The 23,072-nt window shown below is 37.5% G+C and overlaps 1 protein-coding gene across 1 annotated transcript in view; it reads right to left on the reverse strand.

Moving 5' to 3' along the window:
• CSMD1 (CUB and Sushi multiple domains 1) overlaps positions 1 to 23,072 on the reverse strand; it is a 948,047-nt gene that overhangs the window by 425,384 nt on the left and 499,591 nt on the right. The window contains exons 4-5 of the mRNA XM_054383599.1: positions 17,897 to 18,091; positions 4,998 to 5,205 (exon numbers count right to left, since the gene is read on the reverse strand). Of these exons, the coding sequence (XP_054239574.1) occupies positions 4,998 to 5,205; positions 17,897 to 18,091 (403 nt within the window). The remainder of the gene's footprint in view (positions 1 to 4,997; positions 5,206 to 17,896; positions 18,092 to 23,072) is intronic.

A 23,072-nucleotide genomic window follows, 5' to 3' on the forward strand; every position in this document is an offset into this window, starting at 1 on the left:
GGGATCAAAGGCAAGAATGGACCATGTCCTCCTTGGATGCCAGCCATTGAAGAAGAGGAAGAAGAGGGACCCAGGACAACTGGTCAGTGTTCAAGGACCACCTCCTTTGTGTCCAGGAGCAATGTATGCCAACAAAGAGAAAAGCAGGGAAGAATGCTAGGAGGCCTGCCTGGATGAGCAAGGAGCTGCTGGACACACTATCACTTAAAAGGAAACTCTACAAGGAGTGGAAAAAAGGACAGCTAGAATGGGGAGTAGATAAGGAAGCTGCCCCAGCAGCAAGAGATCTGGTTAGGAAAGCCAAGGCACAGTTTGAAGTGAATCTAGCCAGGGAGGTCAAAGGGAACACCAAGAATTTCTATAGGTATAATAATTGTAAAAAGACGACTAGGGAGGGTGTAGGCTCCCTCAGAAAGGAAACAGGTGAAATGGTCACAAGTGACATGGAAAAGGCTGAGGTTCCCAATGACTTCTTTACTTCAGTCTTCACTGCAAGGGCCTCCAGCCACACTCCTGGAATAGTCATGGAAGCTAATGGCAAGAACCAGAAGGAAGAACTGCCCATCATAAGCGAAGATCAGGTTTGTGATCACCTGATCACCCACGGGTACTGAGAGAACTGGCAGATGAGGTTGCTAAACCCCTCCATATTATATTCCAAAAGTCATGGCAGTCTAGTGAAGCCCCCACTGACTGAACCCACCACAGGCCAGTCAATCTCACCTCTGTGCCCAGTAAGATCATGGAGCAGATCCTCCTGGACGCACTACTGAGAGAGAAGAAAAGTGAAGAGGTGATTTGGTACAGTCAACACAGCTTCACCAAGGGCAAATCCTGCCTGACAAACCTGGTGGCCTTCTATGACAAGGTCACAACATTAAGAGATGAGGGGCGAGCAACTGATGTCATTTACCTGAACCTGAGCAAAGCCTTCGACACTGTCCCGCACTACCTCCTGGTCTCCAAACTGGTGACACATGGGTTTGATGGATGGACCACGAGATGGATAAAGAACTGGCTTGAGGGCCACACCCAAAGAGTGGCTGTCAAAGGGTCCATGTCCCAGTGGAGGCCAGTGACAAGTGGAGTCCCTCAGGGATCAGTCCTGGGACAAGTCTTGTTCAACACCTTTATCGGTGCCATGGACAGAGGCATTGAGTGCACCCTCAGCAAGTTTGCTGATGACACCAAGCTGTGTGGTGCAGCAGACACGCTGGAGGGAAGGGATCCATCCAGAGGGACCTGGACAGGCTGGAGAGGTGGGCACAAGCCAACCTCATGAGGTTCAACAAGACCAAGTGCAAGGTCCTGCATTTGGGTCGAGCCAATCCCAAGCACAAATACAGGCTGGGCAGTGACTGGCTGGAAAGCAGCCCTGAGGAGAGGGACTTGGGGGTGCTGGTGGACGAGAAGCTCAACATGAGCTGTCAGTGTGCACTTGCAGCCCAGAAAGCCAACCAGATCCTGGGGCTGCATCAGGAAAAGTGTGGCCAGCAGGTCAAGGGAGGTGATTCTCCCCCTCTACTCAGCTCTGGTGAGACCCCACCTGGAGTACTGCATCCAGTTCTGGAGCCCCTATTACAAGAGGGATATGGACATGCTGGAACGTGTCCAGAAAAGAGCCACCAGGATGATCAGAGGGCTGGAGCACCTCTCCTATGAGGACAGACTGAAAGAGTTGGGGCTGTTCAGTCTGGAAAAGAGAAGGCTCCGAGGTGACCTTATTGTGGCCTTTCAATATCTGAAGGGGGCTTACAAGAAAGCTGGGGAGGGACTTTTTAGGCTATCAGGTAGTGATAGGACTAGGGGGAATGGAATAAAGCTGGAAGTGGGGAGATTCAGGCTGGATGTGAGGGAACAGGTTGCCCAGGAAGGTGGTTGGGGCCCCATCCCTGGAGGTGTTTAAGGCCAGGCTGGATGAGGCTCTAGACAGCCTGATCTAGTATGGGGCATCCCTGTCCATGGCAGGAGGCTTGGAACTAGATGATCCTTGTGGTCCCTTCCAACCCTGACTGATTCTATGACTCTATGATTCTAAGTACACAAGAATTAGCACAAGATTGGTCTGCACACCAATCCTTGGTACTAACCAGAAGCACCAAGGGTTATCATGGCTAGATGCAGATTCTGTCTGTGAAAACATCGTTAATTTCAGAAAGTGCTGTTACTTAGAAGAGACCAAGCTGAAAAGTAAAATCACTGAACAAAATTAGTTCTGTTCTAACTCAATCCAGGCCAGATTCAAATTCAAAAATGTTTGTTTCATTGATGGTCGAGTAAGACTTGTACTTCTTCCACAGATTAAAAAAGCCTGTTCCACTTGCTTCACAGAGATGTTCATCTTTTTAAAGCCTGTTGACATTCCCATTGATCCAAAACAGAATTTAAAATGTGGTCATCTGTAAGTGCACATCCATTCAAGGTCCAGAGCTATATAACTGCTCTTTAATTAGATAAAAAAAAAAAAAAAAGCCCAACAACTTGAATAGCTTTGGATGATCTAATTGCATCAAGGACATAAAATAAACAGTAATGTAATGGCACATGAATCTTTTATAAACTAATTCCATTAGGATGAACTCTATGAATGATTTTCAAATAATCTTTCAAGAATAACAAAAGGTAAATAAATCTCTTCTTCCTTTGCAATGCACTGGAAAACAATCAGCTATACAACATGAAAATTACTGAACAGCTTTTAAAAAGTTTAGAAATATGCAAGGCAATTTATAATAACAAGGCATAAAATAGATTCAATATAATTGCTATAGCATATCTTCTCTACATATTTTACGGACATATCAGATTATTTTTCCCCAGAATCTAGGTTCTACTTGCTCTAGTGTTCCTATTGCTCCTATTGCTTCCATCCCCTTACTGCTGTAATCACACTGTAACTGCCTTTAACTTTGTTGATGTATCTGGAGAGGACAATCCAGACTTATTGCACCACACGCTAAAATCACCAAAGAATCATCAATCTGAAATAATTTTCTTTATTCTCAATCTCTTTCTAGCTCCTGCAGTGATTATATAGCTGTCTTTCTATGCCCTTCATTGGGAAATTATTTGGCTTATTTTACAGAGAATATTGCTTTAATTAAAAAAAAAGTCATAATTACCAGACCATGCTAATGCAATATATTTATTCTAGCACAGAATTAATGCATAAAGCTATTGATATGATGCCAGATACAATAAAAAGAGAGTAAATAAAAAAAAAGAAGTCACATTTTCAGTTGATAAAACTCTAGACTATTAGTTTTAAGTTCAAACCAATTTCACATTCAAACACAGAGATGATTTTAGCAGATTACAGCATGCACTACATTTAGTATGGCTCTAAGGTTGTTATGGTAACTGTTCTGGTTTAAATATAGTTGAATGTGTAGCTTCATTCCAAATTATCCAATAATCCTTTACACATTTCCTATAAAACTTCCCATAGCTTCTCCAAATTTCTGTCAGTGATCCTAGGAAGACATAATAAATCCTTATCTTTTCATGATCAGTGTTTAGTTTTATCAAAAAAAAAAAAAAAGTCTCCAACCATGAAAAAAAGTATCAGGGAAAACCAGAAATCATTTTAGACTGAATTCTAGGAGAAATAAGATTCACGTGGTATCTCTGCTATCAGCACAAAGCTGATCAATGCCATATGAGATAACAAAGAATATGATTTAATTGCTTTCTGCTCTACCATCATAAATCTTCCAGGAACGGATATGGCTGTATGACTCTCTGTAAATGTAAAGTTATTCCTTATATCTGTATGTTCATGTTCAGTAAGATTAATTTCTTGCAACAAAGTAGCAAATATGTTTTGGGTGTCCAGTAGAGCCTCACAGAGAAAATTAAATGTAGAAGACAGTAGCATTGCTTATTGTCATGCATGTCTGTGCCTGAGAGGCAAATGGGGTACTCACATGTTCTATTTCAGACAGTTAGACATGAGCACCTAATCTGATACAAAACTGACTGATGTCACACAACTTTGGGACGTTTAGAAATGTTAGAAAATAATCTTGCGATATATATTCAGAACTATCTCCAGTGCAAAGTTTTTACATATTTGCCAAGCATGGTTGCCACATTTTTATCTGACAGAGTTTTTCAGCATATTAGAAACTGCACAGTTACTAGCATATTACACTGCCTAGCCTGTCATGACATGAAAATAATAGTGAGATTGCTTCAGGTTTCCAGAAAGGCGTTCTGAAGATAAAAATTGTCAGTCATCTTCGAACAGGAAATCTGTATTTTTTTCTGCACTACGTTTTATAGCATTGGCACACATGTCAAGCACGAGACATTCTCAGAGATGTAAAAAATGAAAAACCTGCATATGTAGCATGTAGATAAATCCTAACACAAACTGTTCTGCAATTTAATCCATTCCCATAGACAGAGTTACTGTCTTTTACTCAGTGCAGAGAATGTAGATTCAGTATTAGAATGACGAAGCCCTTATATTGTTAAGCAAATAGATCTAACATCAGCCAAAATAAGATAATAATATACACATACATGAGTATATGTAGCAAGACTGAACTATAGCCTGCTTAGAATAAGATGCCATCCATTTTCTCTGTACATAATCCTACTTTATTCTGAAATTGAATTTTGCTCACTTTCATTGCTGGAGTACAGTATCATGGAGGACAAGCCATTCAAGACACAACATGAACTTAGTTCTTTTACCAAGTTCAAATATGAAATAACAATAAATGCTCACTGCTAAGGTACTTGACAAATATAACTCTTGAAGATGGAGGAAAATAAGAGGGAGGCTCAAGATTTGGAAAGAAGCAGAAGCAAACTACTATAGTTTTTCACAGTTCTGGAGAGTGAAAGGGATCAAAGGAAAATATGTAACAAAAGGGTAGGTAGGTAGATAGGTAGGAAATATCTTAAATATATTTTAATGTCTTTTCAAAATACTCACCACAAAACAAACAAACAAACAGAAACAGATCTTCCTAAGATCTCTGACTTACCATATTGATGGTGCTTCTGTTCCACTGATTTCTAAGAAGTCATATCCTTCCTCTAACTGAAAGTCAGTAAAGACCAAAGCAATGGTATCTCCTGGTTCAGCCAATATGGTCCAGGTGCAATCAGCATTATTTTCATACTCAGAAGGAAAGTGAGGACTTGAAATAGTTCCACTTGTCCCACGTAGTGTCCCTCCACAAGCTCCTTCAGCTGATGAACAGAGTATCAATTACTATTGGAGGTGCACTTTAATAAACAAACGTTTCTGACATAGCAAACCCAACTCTTCTGTGCATAGAATACAACAAGTATACACAGATAGATAAATTAAAAATCTCCCCAGGTGAACGGAATAGAACATTTGTGGCCCTTAAGCCTCAGAGATTTTTGATTTGAGTTTTTTGACTTTTTATTTTCATTGTTGGTGACACTTTAGTGCCAGGCCAAATATAGATAAGATTGGAGGAAGAACAAGAAGAGCTTGTACTTTGGTTCTGTGAAAGTGGTCACAGAACAAGTCTAAGATGGAAATAGGCAGGGAATCACGAAATAGCTTGTTTTTCTGAGATATAAATTTATTCTCTAAAAAACTTTCTCATTTCTTAGAATAAATAAATAAATAAATAAATAACCTTACAGATTTACATGTTGCAAAAAAATTAAAAATTCATTGAAAGGCTTTTTGTGTGTTAAAACACAGCTATGAAACCTACAGCAATAGTAATTAAAAACATTTCTGCATATGTGAATGATCATAAGTATTTAATTTTTATCCATTTTATCACCTTTACTTACAGCTTTTATCATTAGGTATTATTTGCATACTCTAAGTGCATACAGAGATTTAAAAAGAAATAGATTGGAACCTAACTCTCTAATTCAGATAATAATGAAATATCTAATTAAGACCACAGAGAGGGTTAGCAGTAGAGCTGCTCTTCTCAATCATTGAAAGCCTGTCAGTGAAAAAGAGTTTTAAGGGAAGATTTGAAAGAGAAAGGATTCATCTGAATCAAAGCAAGAGGAATCATGTGGCTGGATATTCAAAAAGACAGACTACTACATGACGATAAATACCTAATAGGGGACTGAAATGAATGGAAGAATTGGAACAAAGGCAGAAACAGAATAATTTCTTTAACATTGAAGTATTACATGCAGCATTAATTTGACTAAAAAAATTGAGAGGAAGCTGCTGAAAAGATTCAAACAAGTAAATATCTTTACTCTTCTATATGGAAAGTAAATTTAGACATAAAAAATTGTAACATAACGTCTGGCAAAGACTTACTGAATTTCTAGATTTCTTGGCACACAAATTCCTCGGAGGAGGGGGCAGGGTTTTTTGACAGATTTCATAGATAGATTTTGGACTCTGACATTTATGTATTGTTCTTTTTTAAAGGAAGGATATTTAGGGTTGGAATAGATCTACACTCCTAAAACATTTTTGTGGTGAAACAAGGCCATTTCTTTGGTTCCTCCCTCAATTCCTGGATTTTTATACAGTGCATATTGAAAGGGCCATTGTACGTCTTTGGGAGGAATGGAAAAGGAAGCACAAATTAAAGAACTCATGGATAAAGCCAAGAATCAGATTAAAAATTCCTGGTAAACAATGCATGCAAAGATTATAATAAATTTATTTTAAAACTATAATAAATCATAAAGAAGAACCAAGATCTGATATCCAACAGTATCTAGAATTGCCTTTTATTTCCCATTTTTTTTAAACTGTATATATTTCAAATACTTCAGATCATCATCTGACCCAGTGAACCAAAACAAATTAATTTGTTACATCCTATGCCAATTTTTCTTTTGTCCAGGTTTTCTTCTTGTTCCCATTTCATTGTAACATTGTGAGGTTTTTTGTTTGTTTGTTTGATTGTTTGTTTTAAAGATTCAAAACGCATGCCTATCAGTTCCAGGTGATAACTCATACAGGTTCTACGTGTATTCTTGAGAGCCAGCAAGCAGGCTGAAATTTTGTTATGTGAACATTATCAATGATACCATCTCTCACTGCACATATACTGACATTAACTAACATGCTATTGGTAATTACAATGCTACTCAGTGTCTCTGCTGCTGAGTCCATGAATAAGCTTTGAGCTCTAAGGCTTTGAATTTTACAGCTGACAAAGAAGGCTTGTAGTTGATTATTTCTGGCAGTCACATGAAAAAAATCTAAATTTATACTCTGTGCATCACCAACGAACACCAAAGGAACTTGGGCTACTGCAGATATCTGCCCAGAGAGATGCATAGCTTTTTAATCTATTCATAACACCATCTCAAAGAAGTTTGCAAGAAACTAAGTTAGATCAGAAATTGAAAGGGAATAGTAGTCAGGTAAGACAACAGAAATTAACTCTGGCCAGACAGTATTTTCCCTCTGACAGGTGTGGATGCATTAGGGAAAGACTGCAGCAAAAGCACCTGCATAGAACGATCTTTCCTCTGATCTATTTCCCATGCTCCAGGAGCTTGTAGTGTGTGGACTTCTTTTTATCATAGGTGGCATCCAGGATAAGGCAATCAGGCTTTTCAATGCTAAAACATAATAAATTGCTTAAATGTGAGCACAGGCAGTCAGGAAGCGGCCACACCACTCAGATGGTAAGAGCCACACACTATTTAGACATTACACTATGTTTCATCAGCTGGCTCCAAGATATCTGGCTTCCTTGGACTGATTGCCCCTGGCCATGGCCTTCTTGATGTTCTGCCTTTGAGAAAACTAAAACAGTGCTTGGGAACCTTAATGCATCACTGTGCATGGAATAATTTTATACTAGATAGTGCTGCAGGCTTCATGAATTCAAGCTCAAATTGATTAACAAATTGCATTTTAAAATGTGCAAGCAATTAATTCCAAACACTTATGGTTATTTTCAAGTTGTAAGCAACTCCACAAAGTACTGTTTGTATCAGCATAAATAACTACTTGAAGTATAAAGCTACAAACATTTGGATCTCTCTGCAGACAGGAATTAAATGCTCAGAATTTAGAGATTATGTATCTATATGCAGTATTCATACAAACACATATGGCTGGCATCACTTGACAAAAAATATATATGGTATAGACGTGTAGCTCAGATGAAACAGATAAACATATCCATCAAGTTAACACATGTATAAATCAGAAGAATTACTAAAGAATCACGGCAGTCAGTGAAAAAAATCTTGTATTTTTCTTCCAACTCGGAAGAGTCATTTCACAAAAAAATACCAATCTGACAGTTTTGGTAAGTTGTGTTTAACATAAATGAGATTTTTCTCAAATGAGATGCAAGGCCTGCTAAGCAGATAGCCAAGGATGAGGTAACAACAGAAACAGTATCCTAGAAACCTTCCTTGTTTAAATAAGTTTAGATATTTTTTTAAACATTTAAGAATTTGTACTGGACCTTTCTCTCCTTCCCACACAAAAGTCTTCCAGAGTGCAGTGCTCTGTACTCTGTATGCCTTTTATATACAGAAATTAATAAAATGTTTATGGAAGTGATAAATATTGATTACATACTAAAAAAACCCAACACACTTAAAACCCATCTAGCCTTTGAAAATTAATTTATAACATGAATTTAAGTGATCAGAATTTGCTATTCAACTTTAGGTTATACTGGAAGGTCCTTATTTGAAAGATCATTTAAATATCGCACCATAACTGAAAAAAATCATAGCTGTGATTTAAAGCCCGAAATGCATGGTAATAAAGGAAAAGGTTTTCCTTGTTATGTCAATCCTACTTTTTTTATAACACACAACAGAAGAGATGCAATTGTAAGTTTGAGTGATATTTTAGAATTCATCATCAAATGATGTACTGTCATTTTGAGTCCCTTTTGTAAGTGTTATAAATTAAATTGTGGTTCTAGAGGTTTCTAAATGAACCCTGAGCATGTATTATTTAGCATCCATGTCTGATTAAAAATATCACTAAAACCATTCATTCTTTCCTGTGTAGGAGAGCAGCCCTGCAGAGAGAGATCTAGGAATCTAAGTCAATGGCAAGTTTAATACAAGTGACAAGGGTGTCCTGGCAGCCAAAAGGGCCAACAATGTACACAGCATAGCTAGCTATTCAAGGGAAGTGTTGTGCCACTCTACACTGCGCTGGTGCAGCCCTACCTGAAGTACTGTCAGACATGAAGAAAAGGCCTTGGGGGGTGTTGATTCGTGAGAAGCTCAACATGAGCAGGCAATGTGCTTATGCAGCCCAGAAGGCAAAACGTCTCCTAGGCTGCATCAGGAGGAGTGTGGTCAGCAGGTCAAGAGTGGCAATTCTCTCCCTTTGCTTTTGTGAGATCCCACTTCAAATACTGCATCCAGTTCTGGTGTTCCCGTCATAAGAAGGAGATCTAACTATTGGAATGAGTCCAGAAGAGGGCCACAAAGATGATCCAAGGGCTGGAACACCTCTGCTATGGGGATAGGCTGAGGGAGATGGGGTTGTTCAGCCTGGAGAAGAGAAAACTCCCGGGGGACCATATAGATGCCTTCTAATACCTGAATGGATCCTACAGGAAGGATAGAGGGGGACTTTTCACAAGTGTGTCTAATTCTAGGACAAGAGGGAATGGTTTAAGCTGAGGAAGAGTAGGTTTAGACTGGATCTCAGGAAGAATTTCTACAGTATGAGGGTAGTGAGACTCTGGAATAAGTGGCCCAGACAGGTTGTGGATGCCCTCTTACCAGAAGCGTTCAAGGTTCTGTTGGATGAGACCTTGAGCAAACAAGTATTCTTCAGAGACATCCTTTCCCATGGCTGGGAAGTTGGAGTAGATGATCTCTAAGGTCCTTTCCAACCTAATCCATTCTATGATTCTACGAAGCTATGATTCTATGATTTTGTGCAACTCAATACAAGAAGCAAATCAGTCTTAGGGTATGTCCAGAGAAGAATGACCAAGAGGGTGAAAGACTTCAAGTGCAAGACTTCCAAGAAACAGTTGAGGTCACTCAGCTTGTTCAGCTTGGAGAAGGCTGAGAGGTGAGCTCAGCACATCTACAATTTCCTCTAAGGGCAGATCGGATCTCATCTGTCTGGCACCTAGTGACAGGACCCAAGGAAAGGGAATGAAGCTGCATCAGAGGAACTTCAGATTTGACATTAGGAAAAGCTCTTTCACTGAGAGGGTTGTTGGTCACTGGAACAGGTTTCCCACGGAAATGTTCACAGCACCAAGCCTGTCAGAGTTGAGGGAGCACCTGGACAACTTTTTAGTCATACAGTTTACTTTTAGATAGTCCTGTGAAAAGCAGGGAGTTGGATTTGATGATCCCTATGGATCCCTTCCAACTTGAGATATTCTATGATTCTATTTTTTATTCAGTTTTTATTTAAAGTCACTTTTTTTGTAGTTTGTTTGTGGAAAAAGTATATAATTATACCTTATTTAATAAAATCCTTCAGCATCAAAAACACATCTATGAAATAATGATGAATAATTATTTTCACAGATAGATGCTTTGGATATTTTAGAAATGGTTAATATGAAGAGTTAGTTAAATGATTTGTTATAAAATACGACTTTAAAATTACCATTTTAAAATGTCTTACTGACAAAAATCTAAAAAAACCCCGTAGTGTACCAATGTTAGTATACCAATGTCAACTGTCAAGCTGCTAAACTGCCTGATTCATAAAGACCAAAAACATCACTTTGTTTTACAATGGTGTGGTATTACACGTTCATCAGACACCTCATTGATTCAATCTAGTTTCAGTTGGCAGACAGCTCTTTAACTATCAAAATATTCACCTCTACTTGCTAATCTTTAATATTTTAGGTTTTTATAGACCCTATTCTGAATAGGCAAAAGCCAACACCTGTGCTTCTTTTCTGTAGAAAAGCAAGGGAGTTGTTTTAGTTTGGTTTGGGTTTTTTTTCCTATCATCACTTGAATCCAGATGTACTGCATCCTAAATAAGTGCTCCAATCAGTATGGCTCCCTCTCTCAAGTTCTTCCTTTGCTGTTGATCAACATCACATAAATTAAATACTCATTATGACATGCATCTAAGAAGCATTTTCTTACTCTCTCCAGGGTTTTCAAAGGACACTACAAGATAATTTGGATTGCTCTCTAGGTAGAATGGGATTTACTTTGTTAAAATTTCAGAAATCACTGTAGTTTAGGAAAATAGTGCCTATTTTACATATGTTAAAAAAAAATCAAATTTCTCACTTCAGGATAATAGTGTGTACAAATCAGAAATATAGGAATTGTTGCAATCTGTTTAGGCAGATGTGGGCATCCATTGCAGCTGCAGCACTGCTTGGAACATTTAAGCTTTGACATTTCAGTGAGCTCGATCTTAGCAGTTTCCAGTGAGGTTGTCCTGTAGTTAGTACTGGCCCTGACAATGCCAAACTTAGTAGGGTGGTCTTGTACTTCCTGAGGCTTGAGATTGGTCCTTTTTTCCTTTGTAAACATTGTGTTTAATTTAGTAGCCTTTTACAGTTCTTATTTATTCTATCAGTTTGATACATTACAAAGATCTATTAACCCTCCATCCACTTTGGAGAGGAAGTATGATCTGTTAGTCAATAAAGTTATACATTTCAGATAAGACAGAAATAGTGACTGACAAACTATTTGGCACTAGAAGTTCAGTTATTAACTGACAGTATGTACTTGAGCAAACTTAAAATCAAATCCACAGCTCTGCCAAAAACTTGATGTTAAGAGAGGATAACTAGATTAAGAAGTTAAAAAATTAATCAAAGGTCTGTAATCTCATACTTTCTCTCCCACAGAAATAAAATATCAGTTTTATGGATATCTTGTAAAGACTCTCTTTTTCAATTAAGTATCCTAAGCTGTTTTCCAGTGATATGATAATCCTTCACTTGAGAATATGTTTTAATTTTAATATTGATAACGATCCCTTAAAATAGTCTACAATAAATTAATACAAAGATCTAGTTTTGCAGCAAAAAGAGAAAAGGCTGAATTCTTTGAGGGCAAATTACTGACTGTTGCAGCTTTCACATCTATATCTTTTTAATAATTAGGAAGGTTGAACCAGTTATTCCCAGAAGTGTACATGGAGTTCTGAAATCCTTCATCTTTTTATGTCAGCCCCTGAGGTTTGTTTTTAATTTTTAGCAAATCATTGTATCTTTGTTCATGTTCCTAATGGTCAGACTGAAGTCCTCTTTTTACATTCTTTGACTTTACAATATCATGCTGGGTACCTTCACTACACCTTTATTGCAATATTCACTTCATTTTTCATTTCTTGATCCTATTTTCCATGAAACTTATTTTACAGATGCAGCTTTGAACTGGTATCTTTTAATCATGTCCCCCCATATCTACTGATACATGTTAGAACAAGAAAATATAAACATAAATATATGTATCAGTAAATAAATATATACACTTCTACACATACACACATCTAAAAAAGAATGCTTGTAGCTGTGTCCATATCTTTGTTGGGTGTGATCTTTAGTCCCCTAAATCACTTGTTTTGGGTTTTATGTGACCAGTCACAAAGAGTTTAATCCAAATTTCATCTCAGTGTAAACACTGCACCAAAACTGCTCAGGCAGACATCTGCAATGTCATTCTGAAAATTAGATTTGGAAAAATCTTTCTTGGGAAATTTTCTATTTTTCTCTTCCTTTTTCCACCCTACCCCCCCCCCCCCCCCAAACATGGATAAATGATAGGATTGGGATGATCTATTTCTTCTCCTTAAACTTATTAAATCATATCTGTCAGAACCTCAAAAGCTGAGAAGAAATTGCATCATAGGGTTACTTGCTACCTCAGAAAGTATGAATAAAACAAAAAAAAAGTAACTTTCTTTTTGCTAGATGTTTTAAAAATACAAATCTGAAACTTTGTATTTAGTTTATTTTATTCTATAGTTAATCATAGCCTTCTTCCTTTCTTCTTTTACCTGTTTTAAGAATATCCTCTTATTTATATTCTTCACTAAAACATTTCTCCAATAATATTTTCTCAGTCTGGAAATTGATTAACTATTACTTGATCCTTTTGGGCCTTTCTGACATATGATCTCTTTTACTGGTTTGTCTTCTTTATTTTCCCTCCAATAATTGTGTGTCTTTTTAATGATAACATATTACACACTCTTTCCCTCACAGCTATTTTCACAGTGAGAAAAAGCTTACCATTGTAATATCACTAATCCAATTTGTATTCCTAATGTTAGCTTCATAAAAATCTAGACTCATCCAACTATAATCAACTAGGGATTCTAAAAATTACTGAGAATTGAGAACCTAATTATACAAAGTTCGTTTAGAAGTAGTCACATATCATAAATCAGCTATTAGTGGAGTTATCGCAGAGAATGAAATTAACTTTCAAAATGTTTCAGACCTGTACTGCACAGTATTTCAACCTCAGGATAAAAAAAGGCAAATGTTTTGGACGACACCATTATTGCAGCCAGTATTGAGACAGCAAAGACCTTTTTAATTCTCACAATGAATTCCAGAAGAACAAATTTAGATGGGCCACTGATTCTCCCTGTCAGTGTTTGTAAGCCACCATTACAACTTCTTGCAGAATGTCATGGTAAACTTCATGGCTAGCATCTAACAGCAGAAAAGTCCATGGCTGCTGTTACTTAACATATGGAAAAACAGAACAAAATTTTAGTAATTGCACACAATCACAGAATACCAGATTGGAAAGGACATGAAGGATCATCTGGTCCAACCTTTCTAGGTGATGGTATAGTTTAAATGAGATGGTCCAGCAGCCTGTCAAGCTGAGTCTTAAAACTGTCCAGTGTAGGGGAATCCACTATTTCTCTTGGGAGATTATTCCAATGTCTAACTGTTCTCAGGGAGCAAAAATTTATTCTGGATTCCAATTGGAATATCCCCAGGGATAACTTGTACACACATTACCCTAACTTTTCAGAATTTATCATAGGATTATAGAATCATTTAGGCTGGAAAAAACCTTTAAGATCATTGAGCTCAACCACTAATCTAGCACTGCCAAGGCCACCACTAAACCATGTCACTAAGCACCACATCTACAAATACCTCCAGGTATGGTGACTCAACCACTTCCCTGGGCAGTCTGTTCCAGTACTTGACAGTGTAGACATTTTCCTTAATGTCTAACCTCAACCTCCTCTGGCATGGCATTGCAAGGTGTTTTTGTGACCCAAGTGAAGGATCCAGCACCTGGCCTTGTTGAATCTCACACAACTAACTTCAGCCCATCAATCCAGCCTGTCCAGATTCCTCTGTAGAGTCTTCCTACCCTTAAGCATATCAGCTCCTGTGCAACTTGGTGTTGTCTGCAAACTTATTGAGGGTGCACTTGTCTCCTCATCCAGATCATTGAGAAAGATGTTAAAGAGAAATGGCACCAATAGTGAGACCTGGGGAATATCACTTATCACTAGCTGCAAACTGGATTTAACTCCATTCACCACCATTCTTTGGGCCTGGCCATACAGCCAGTTTTCAAACCAGTGAAGCATACACACATATAAGCCATGAGCAGTCCATTTTTCCAGCAGGATGTTTTACTAAAGTACAGGTCAACTATATCCACAACCTCTCCCGCATCCACAAAGCAGGTCAGCTTGTCATAGCATGAGATCAGGGTAGCTGAGCAGAATTTGCCTTTCATAAACCCATGCTGACTGAATCTGATCACCTAGTTCTCCAGAAAATGCTGCATAATGGTACTCAAGATGATCACAGAATCATAAAATTGTCAGGGTTGGAAGGGACCTCAAGGATCAGCCAGTTCCAACCCCCCTGCCATGGGCAGGGACACCTCACACTAGATCAGGTTGCCCACAGCCACATCCAGCCTGGCCTTAAAAACCTCCAGGGATGGGGCTTCAACCACCTCTCTGGGCAACCTGTTCCAGTGTCTCACCACCCTCATGGTGAAAAACTTCTTCCTAACATCCTATCTGAATCTACCCATTTCTAGTTTTGTTCCATTCCCCCTAATCCTGTCACTACCTAACACCCTAAAAAGTTCCTCCCCAGCTTTCTTGTAGGCCCCTTTCAGATACTGGAAGGCCACAATAAGGTCACCTCGGAGCCTTCTCTTCTCCAGACTAAACAGTGCTAACTTTCTCAGTCTGTCCTCATAGGAGAGGAGCTCCAGCTCTCTAATCACCCTTCTGGCCCTTCTCTGGGCACCTTCCAGTAACTCCAGATCCCTCCTGTAATAGGGGCTCCAGAACTGGACGCATTACTCCAGGTGGGGTCAGAGTGAAGCAGAGGGGGAGAATCACCTCCCTTGACCTGCTGGCTATGCTTCTCTTGATGCAACCCTGGATACAATTGGCTTTCTGGGCTGCAAGTGCACATTCACAGCTCATGTTGAGCTTCTCGTCCACCAGCACCTCCATGTCCTTTTCTTCAGGACTGCTTTCAAGCCAGTCACTGCCCAGCCTATATTTGTGCTCGGGATTGCCTTGACCCAGATGCAGGACCCTGCACTTGGTCTTGTTGAACTTCACGAGGTTGGCTTGTGCCCACCCCTCCAGCCTGTCAAGATCCCTCTGGACGGCATCCATTCCCTCCAGCATGTCTGCTGCACCACACAGCTTGGTCTGCTCCATAATCTTTGCCAACTGGAACCTCCTTGGTTAGCCAAGACTGATGATAAATGATGGGAAGTGGCTTGGTAAGCACCTCCACCAGCTCCGTCACTACACTTGGATGGATCCCAAATGGCCCCGTATAGTTGTGTATGTCAAAATGGTGTAGCAGATCACTGTCCCTGTCTTCCAGCTCAGACTTTGAACATTTTTTTCCCTTTGAACTTTTCTTTCTGGGTTGTTTTCTATTTCATGGGAATTGTTTTCTGCCTTTTTGAGTTTGGAAAACCTAGGGGGGAAAAAAATCAAACAAGTGAAATTATCTCAAATTTCTAAAAATTCCATTGACTGCACCTTTGACATCTGTTCAGGGCTCACTCTAAGCCATCAGTGAATTTGCAGTACAGTTCAGCTCCACCATCCTTCATATGGCTGTAATTTAAAGAGAGAACCTCTAAAATTAAGTAGCAGTCAGGAAAAAAAAAAAAAAAACAGCAGATAGAAGAGTCAATGGTTCCTGGAATTTTTAAGTAGGAATTTTTCTAGCAGAAACACTTGGACATCAGCTTTCTAATGCTTCTGAAAATATTAAGCAACAAAATTACAGAAAAAAAGTACTTTGCCAGTATCATTAAAGTTAACAGAACATACCCCAGAGAACAAGGTTATTATGATGTGTAAGTATATAAACCATGTAGCTTTATTTAACTCTGCTATCTTATCTTTCATAGCTGCCAATAAATTAGTTTATGATGTCCAGAAATAAGAATATCATCAGGACACAAAACTGTAACAAAAAGTGTTTTCATAGATAGGGCCAAGGTTCTTAAGTGAAACAATAGGAGAACATTTCTTGCTTGAAGACATATTGAATGAAAAGAGCTATCTCATAGCATATGTTCCAAATTGAGAAAATTAAATATTAAGGAATGTCTAAAAACCTGCTAATGGACAGTTTGACATTAACAAAGTTTTCCACTCACAGTTGCCCACTATATTCTTGTAGTCAAAGTGAGGGCATATGGACTGGATGAGTGGACTGGATGTGAGTGCAGAAGTGTCTGGACCATCAGGCTCAGATAGCTGAGGCTAATTGTTTAATGTCAAGGTAGTGACCAGAGGCAGCATTCCCCAGTGAATTAAGCTGGGGCTGAATTTATATATTATCCTCACCATGAGTCTGAAGTACTGGACTGAATGTACCCTGATGTTTGCAAATGGCACCCTGAAGGGTAGAACTGCCATTCAGATAGGCTCTCAGAACAACAGGCTTTGACAAGCTGGAAGAATGATAGGAATCTCATGAAATTTCAAAACACAAATGCAAAGTCCTATACCTGAAACAGGATCATCCCACGTGAAAAAATATTTGCTAGGTAGCAGCTCTGACAAAATGACCTGAGGGCCTGGTAAAACACAAGATGTGGTATACTTTCACAGCACTAAACACTTACCACATATTATGTTGTGTGAGCAAAAGCAAAACCAGCAGCTGAAGAGAAAGAGTTAAAGACAGTTTATCTACTTGACACTCAGAAGGCCCCATCTGGAATGCTGTGTTCATTCTAGGGTCCTCCAGTACAAAAGAAACACTGACATTCAGAGACTAGTACAAGTCCGGAGAAGGGCCACTAAAATGGCTAAGATAATGAAGAATATGTTCTATGACACTAGAGAATGAGAGAAATGGATTTCTCAGCTTGGACAAGAGTAGGCTATGAGCAAATCTAACTGTACTGTTTAGTTTAGGAAAAATGAAGCTGGAATCTTTTCACAGGTCCACAACAGGAGAAGTGAAAAGGGACAATGTGAACAAAAATACATGCAAAGAAGCTTTAGCATCTCCAGATATCAAAACATCAACTGGTCAAAACACTGAGCAACCCAACTTAACTTCGAAGTTATCCATACTTTGAGCAGGAGTTAGACTCAAAGGGATTGGATCACTTAGAGGTCCCCTTCAAAGATTACATGTTTGAAGATTTCAAGCTTCTACTTCCTGGTAATGAGATTCCAAAAGCAGAAATTTCCAAAAGCATTTGCCAGGTCCTGCCATCAAATTGCTATAGCTACCCGCCATGTAAATGAAAATTTAAACAAACAAACAAAAAAATCTGTAGATAACATCAACCTCTGAATGCAAATTCTGGAGAGTCACTGCTTCTGAATTGTGATTACAGTTTTAAATGGTATAGATTTTTAGACAGGACATCAGTACATTTACATTTAGAAAGAAAAATAACACCTCAAAATAAATTCATTTAACCTGCTGGTTTGATACAGTCTTAATATTATAAGGATATTTTATGTTTTTATTTTTACCTCTGCAAAAAGGAACTGGAAAATCCCACGATGCACCATTTCCAGGACTCACAATGCATGTCAACATGGCATGGCCTTCTAGGATGTAACCAGAAATACAGCTATATCTGATTTTATCTCCAATGTTGAATCTTGTTCCATGAAGTACTCCCTTAGGTATTTCTCCTGGGTTACCACAAGTATGACTCGGTAGTACTGTCAAAAGAAAGAAGAAAATAATTACAGTTAAAATCTGCAGAATGAAGTAACTGAAAACAATTGAAAGTAAATATTTGGATTTATAATTATTTTTAAAAAACAACATTCCTTATACACATAAGGCAAAATTAGGCCATGGAATGTACTTTGACAGTAGATTTTAGTTTATAGGAGACATAAACACTTTCAAGGCTAAATTCAGACTGAGTCCTTCTGGTGGGTTGAAAATTTCTCCCCAACATTAAATTTGCCAGACCAGCTCAGCTGGAAGCAAATGAAAGCTGTATTTACCAGCAAAACTACAATCTACAATGAAATCCAATGAATATGTACAAAATATATAGTATTTACAATATTTACAGGTATTTACAAAATAAACAGCACAAGGACCCTTCTGGCCAAAGACCAGGGGAGCTGCCACAGCTTCTCCCCCCTGCCTCCCCTTTACCCCGCTGTACAAAAGGGACAAGAGAAAAGAGAAGAGAAAGTTGCTTGTTAGACTTAGCCAAAACAATGCAGCCAAGGTCAAGCAGAAGCCAGTTAGCATCTCCCAGCCCAAGGAAGCCAGAAGAGAGAGAAATTATTTACCAAACTAATTCTTATGGTAAATAACTCTTCAATGGGATTGTTTAGATAAATCATTATTTTCCTTTTCACACCCAATAATGATTTATTTACATTTTACCACCTTTCTGTTCAAGATCTGTGACAAAATTTTAAAGGCACAGCCTAAAACTACCTCAGTCCTTCAGTGAAGCTCTTTGCAGATCTGTTTTTTCAACAAAACTCTGAATGATGTAGAAGAAGTTGATGTGGGTTTTGTTTTGTTTTAATAAATATTGAAAAAATATTCATATAATATATTTATGGATCCAGGCAGTAGAAGGTACTTTAAGTACAGTTTTCACTTCAGTTCATAGAATAACAGTTTAAAAGAATCCAGTCATTAACTGCTCCCTGACAGTAAATTAAAGTTTAAAGTATATTTTAAAAGCTCAATTTTTTGCTTCTTTTCAAATTACTCCAGATTCTAGAAAATAAATTAAGTAAATCTGTGTTAATGGAAACAGAAAATATGAAGAAAATAAGAAGTGAAATGGAGCTGATATGAATACTTATTTTATTTTTTTATTGCAGCAAATTATTACTGTTTTTAAGCATTACTTATTTGGAGACTGTCTTAATTAGTTATCAGTTTAAAGATGACACTCCTCCACCTAGGAAAAGCAAAAGTGTTTGTTGGGGAGATGGAAAATGTAATTGTTTTTGTTCTAAATGTCATTTGAAAGTTATTAATGGCATGTTGTTCCTTCTATTGAAGTAGTACAAATTAAAAATGTTTAATTTCCTTTAGAGCAGAACAAATAAGTGCAGGAAGCTGAAATATGTTATGATCAGAGCACAAAAGACAAATGTGTTCATCAAAGAAATGGTCTGAAAAGCTCACATTTCATTCAGGTATCATTTCAGAAACTATGTGGTTCATGGACAAATTTCTTTCATCCCATACTTCTCTCTTCCTCACTCTACCCATGTGCAGAAAAACCTAACCTCACTAACCTGCATGTTGCGAGGATTAATTACTCAATACATGCACATCCTCAGAGTGCTGTAAAGCCTTCTATCAATATATCAATGCTAATTAAGCCCCACGATACAATGTAAGTTAAATTATTGAATGCACAACCTTAACTCATTACTCAGCCACACTGGCATTTAAATGATCATAATTACACTTATGTTGCAGCCCAAATTGTATAGGAAGGTTTTGAAAAGACCAAAACCCAGAAAGCTAGAAAACATCTAAAAGAGGAAACATGTTCACTTACAACATCATTTATGAGAAAAAAAAAAATCCCCAAATCATCTCTAAATATTAATAAGGCAACAAAAGTCACATAATACTCTGGTGAGTCAGATGAATGTTTTATCAATGTTGTAGAACAGATATCCAAGATCTCAGTGCGTTACAGGAACTACTTCAGGTTGCTGAGCTAGAAGCAAACAATGTGATATTCAACTTCTTCTGTTTCAGAAGCCTCAATAAAATAGGATATTTACTTAGATATGCTCATTCAGACTGGAAAGAGTGTTTGATTTACATATATAAGAACAAATGCATATAAAACAGTGATTTTAAGACACCACAATAATTAGAATAGAAATAATAATTTACATTCCCCTAAGCTGGCAGCAATGATCCATTAGATGCTACAGCATGTACTGCTAGATGCTATTATATAACTCCATTAAAAATGCTACCTCTCTTATGGCAAATTTTCCCCTTTGGGCTGTTTTACTCATGGTAATACAGGCAGTTTTGCAAGGTAAGTCAAACAAATGAAACATTGCTGCATGCTTTGACACAGCAGAATACCAGCATTTGAAACAAGAATCTCTCTGTTTTTTTTCCAAATCAAAACATTTTTACAAAACCCTGTATTATGAAGCAGTGTCTTCCTAATGTTTGGCATATGCAGCAATGTTTATGCAATCCAAAACTCAGCATTTATTTTTGAGTGGGTGTGTTATCTGGAAAAAATGCATTATTCAAAACTACTATGGTTTCTGATAAACTACATTTTCAAGAAAGGCATATCACAGTAAATCTATGTCTGCCATATACATGACAACTGTCCCTAGCTAACTTGAAATTGTATTGCAGCAAATCAACCTTCTCTATGTGTAAAGAAGGTCTCCTACAATATGATGTTTTTAATGCCTCTCCTTACATCCGTCAAGAATACCATAAAAAATGGGATTTGGCATCTTGAACCTGGCATGCATTTTACCACAACCTCCTAAAAACCAGTAAAAGATGAGTATCTGAAAATGACAGCCATGTTCAATAATACATATAATAGCTCACAGGATTTCTCCCGCTTGTCGAGATCAAACATTCAACTACATTATTTATGTGCTTTTCTAAAACTCTGATTGATTACATGGAGATAGATGCACAATTTCATCTTCTCAGACTTAACTGTTTCTAGTCTGGACTTGAGATGAATTATCTTCTGAAGGTTCCTAACAGTAACCAAAATAGTTTAATCTTTGGATTATGAGAGTTCTGACTGATCAGAGCTATCATATGCAAAGGTTCTGTATGTCCATCATGCTTTAACTTCACTGCCAAGTTTTCAGCAAAACTCCCATGTTCTTCTGTAGTATTATTGAGGTCTGCTGTGAATAAGGTGGAGAATTGGCAGTCACTTCATAGAATCACCAGTGTAAATGCATGTCTTTATCAAGGTGCTGGATTCATGAAATAATTTGATGTTCAGTCCATGTTGAGAATGATAATACAGTGTACCACACAGAAGCACTGGATGTAATGGGGTTTTAATATTGACCTAACATTACAGTGTTCTCAGATAGCATGCTTTATCTCATTTTTTCTTTACTCAAGTTACCAGGTTTGAAAAAAAAAGGAATTAAATTACAGTGTTTGTAAAGATATCTGTTTAGTCTTAGCATTTTAAAAGCAAAAATATGTACAATGGGATAGCCAAGTAGATCCATCTCCTAAGATTTCCTCCTCAAGAGCCTATCTTCACCACTGCAGTAGAAGTAAGTACTTGTTTAAGATTCACTTCCAGCATAGATCAATTTGGAGCACTATTCACTAAATTAAAGCTAAGAGATAGGCCTTCCTCACAGACTACCTGTATATTCCTAGACAGTCGAACTGTTTGACAAATGCATATAATAAAAATTCATAACAGAATTTATTAATTAGGTAACATGCCAAATGTTTTCACTGACCACTTAAACTAACATAAACATATTGTGTTTTTTTCTTAGACAAGTATTCAAAACATAACCTGTATGAATAAACATAACTTCAGTATTCATTATCAGAGGCAAAAGGCTGCACCACAACAGGACTGTAAAATGTAGTAGAGAAATAGCACCAATTTTGACAGTATAAGAATGATCTGGAATATGGAAATAACTAAAGACCATTAAAAAAACTCAGACAGCCTGTATCAGATTCTTTATTTATACAGCCCTTTCAATAAACTTTCTGAAGATAAACTCCATATTTAATTGCCACACAGGACACCTGAAAGTATATCCACGGCACCCTAAACGTAGTAATCCTTTTCTTTCACTTACAGAGATTTCCTTTATTTTATTGATGATAATACATTTCATCATCTAATCCTTTGTGTTGTTTCATAACAGAGAAGTAACTTAAAATAAAACAGCAGTGGTTGATATTGAAAACAAAACCAAACAAAATATAAATGGTAGCTGCCATCAAAATTAATAACTTTCTGAATTAATTTTTTATGTCACTTAAGTTTTATTACTGTGGTCATCCTATTAGAATGTAAGTCTTTAAATATGCAATCAGTAAATGCCTAAACATTTTCCCACATTTACTTCAAACCCATCATGACAAGTACTGGCAATGTAATGCAGGATGTTGGTAAGAATTTTTTTGGTACTTCAGTTTAAAAGGTCAAGTTTAAAAAGCAAAACAATATTTTTTAATAAATTTGGATGATTTTGAAGTCTCTAGTAGCCCAACTTTTATCACTTTTTAACATGAATAAGGTATCTATATGTGAAATAAATTTGAAAACTATGAAAAGTAACTTACCAAATGTTGATGAAAATACTGTCCAGAGACTTAATCTGACAATGAGTTCAGGAGAACATAATGGATTTTAAGTGACCTAAGTCAGGAGGAAGTCAGAGTCCCTTGGTATGGTTGACAGCTTTGGATTTGCAACACTGGGTGGAATTTCAGAAGCTCTATGAAGAAAATCTGGGTTACAGAAAATGTAATGATACTTAACAGGTGTGATGCACAGGCCAAGATACCATGTCCACATGCTACAGCAAGTGCTGTATTTTGTGGCTTCATGCATGAATAGAAGTTATATATACAAGTGTACTTCCAGAGTTGCAGAAGTTTTGTGTTGGTTTGTTTTTTGTGGTTTTTTTTTTGTTGTTGTTTTTGTTGTTT

This window comes from Indicator indicator, chromosome 9, assembly GCF_027791375.1.
Source record: "Indicator indicator isolate 239-I01 chromosome 9, UM_Iind_1.1, whole genome shotgun sequence".
In the NCBI taxonomy this organism is placed as follows: domain Eukaryota; kingdom Metazoa; phylum Chordata; class Aves; order Piciformes; family Indicatoridae; genus Indicator; species Indicator indicator.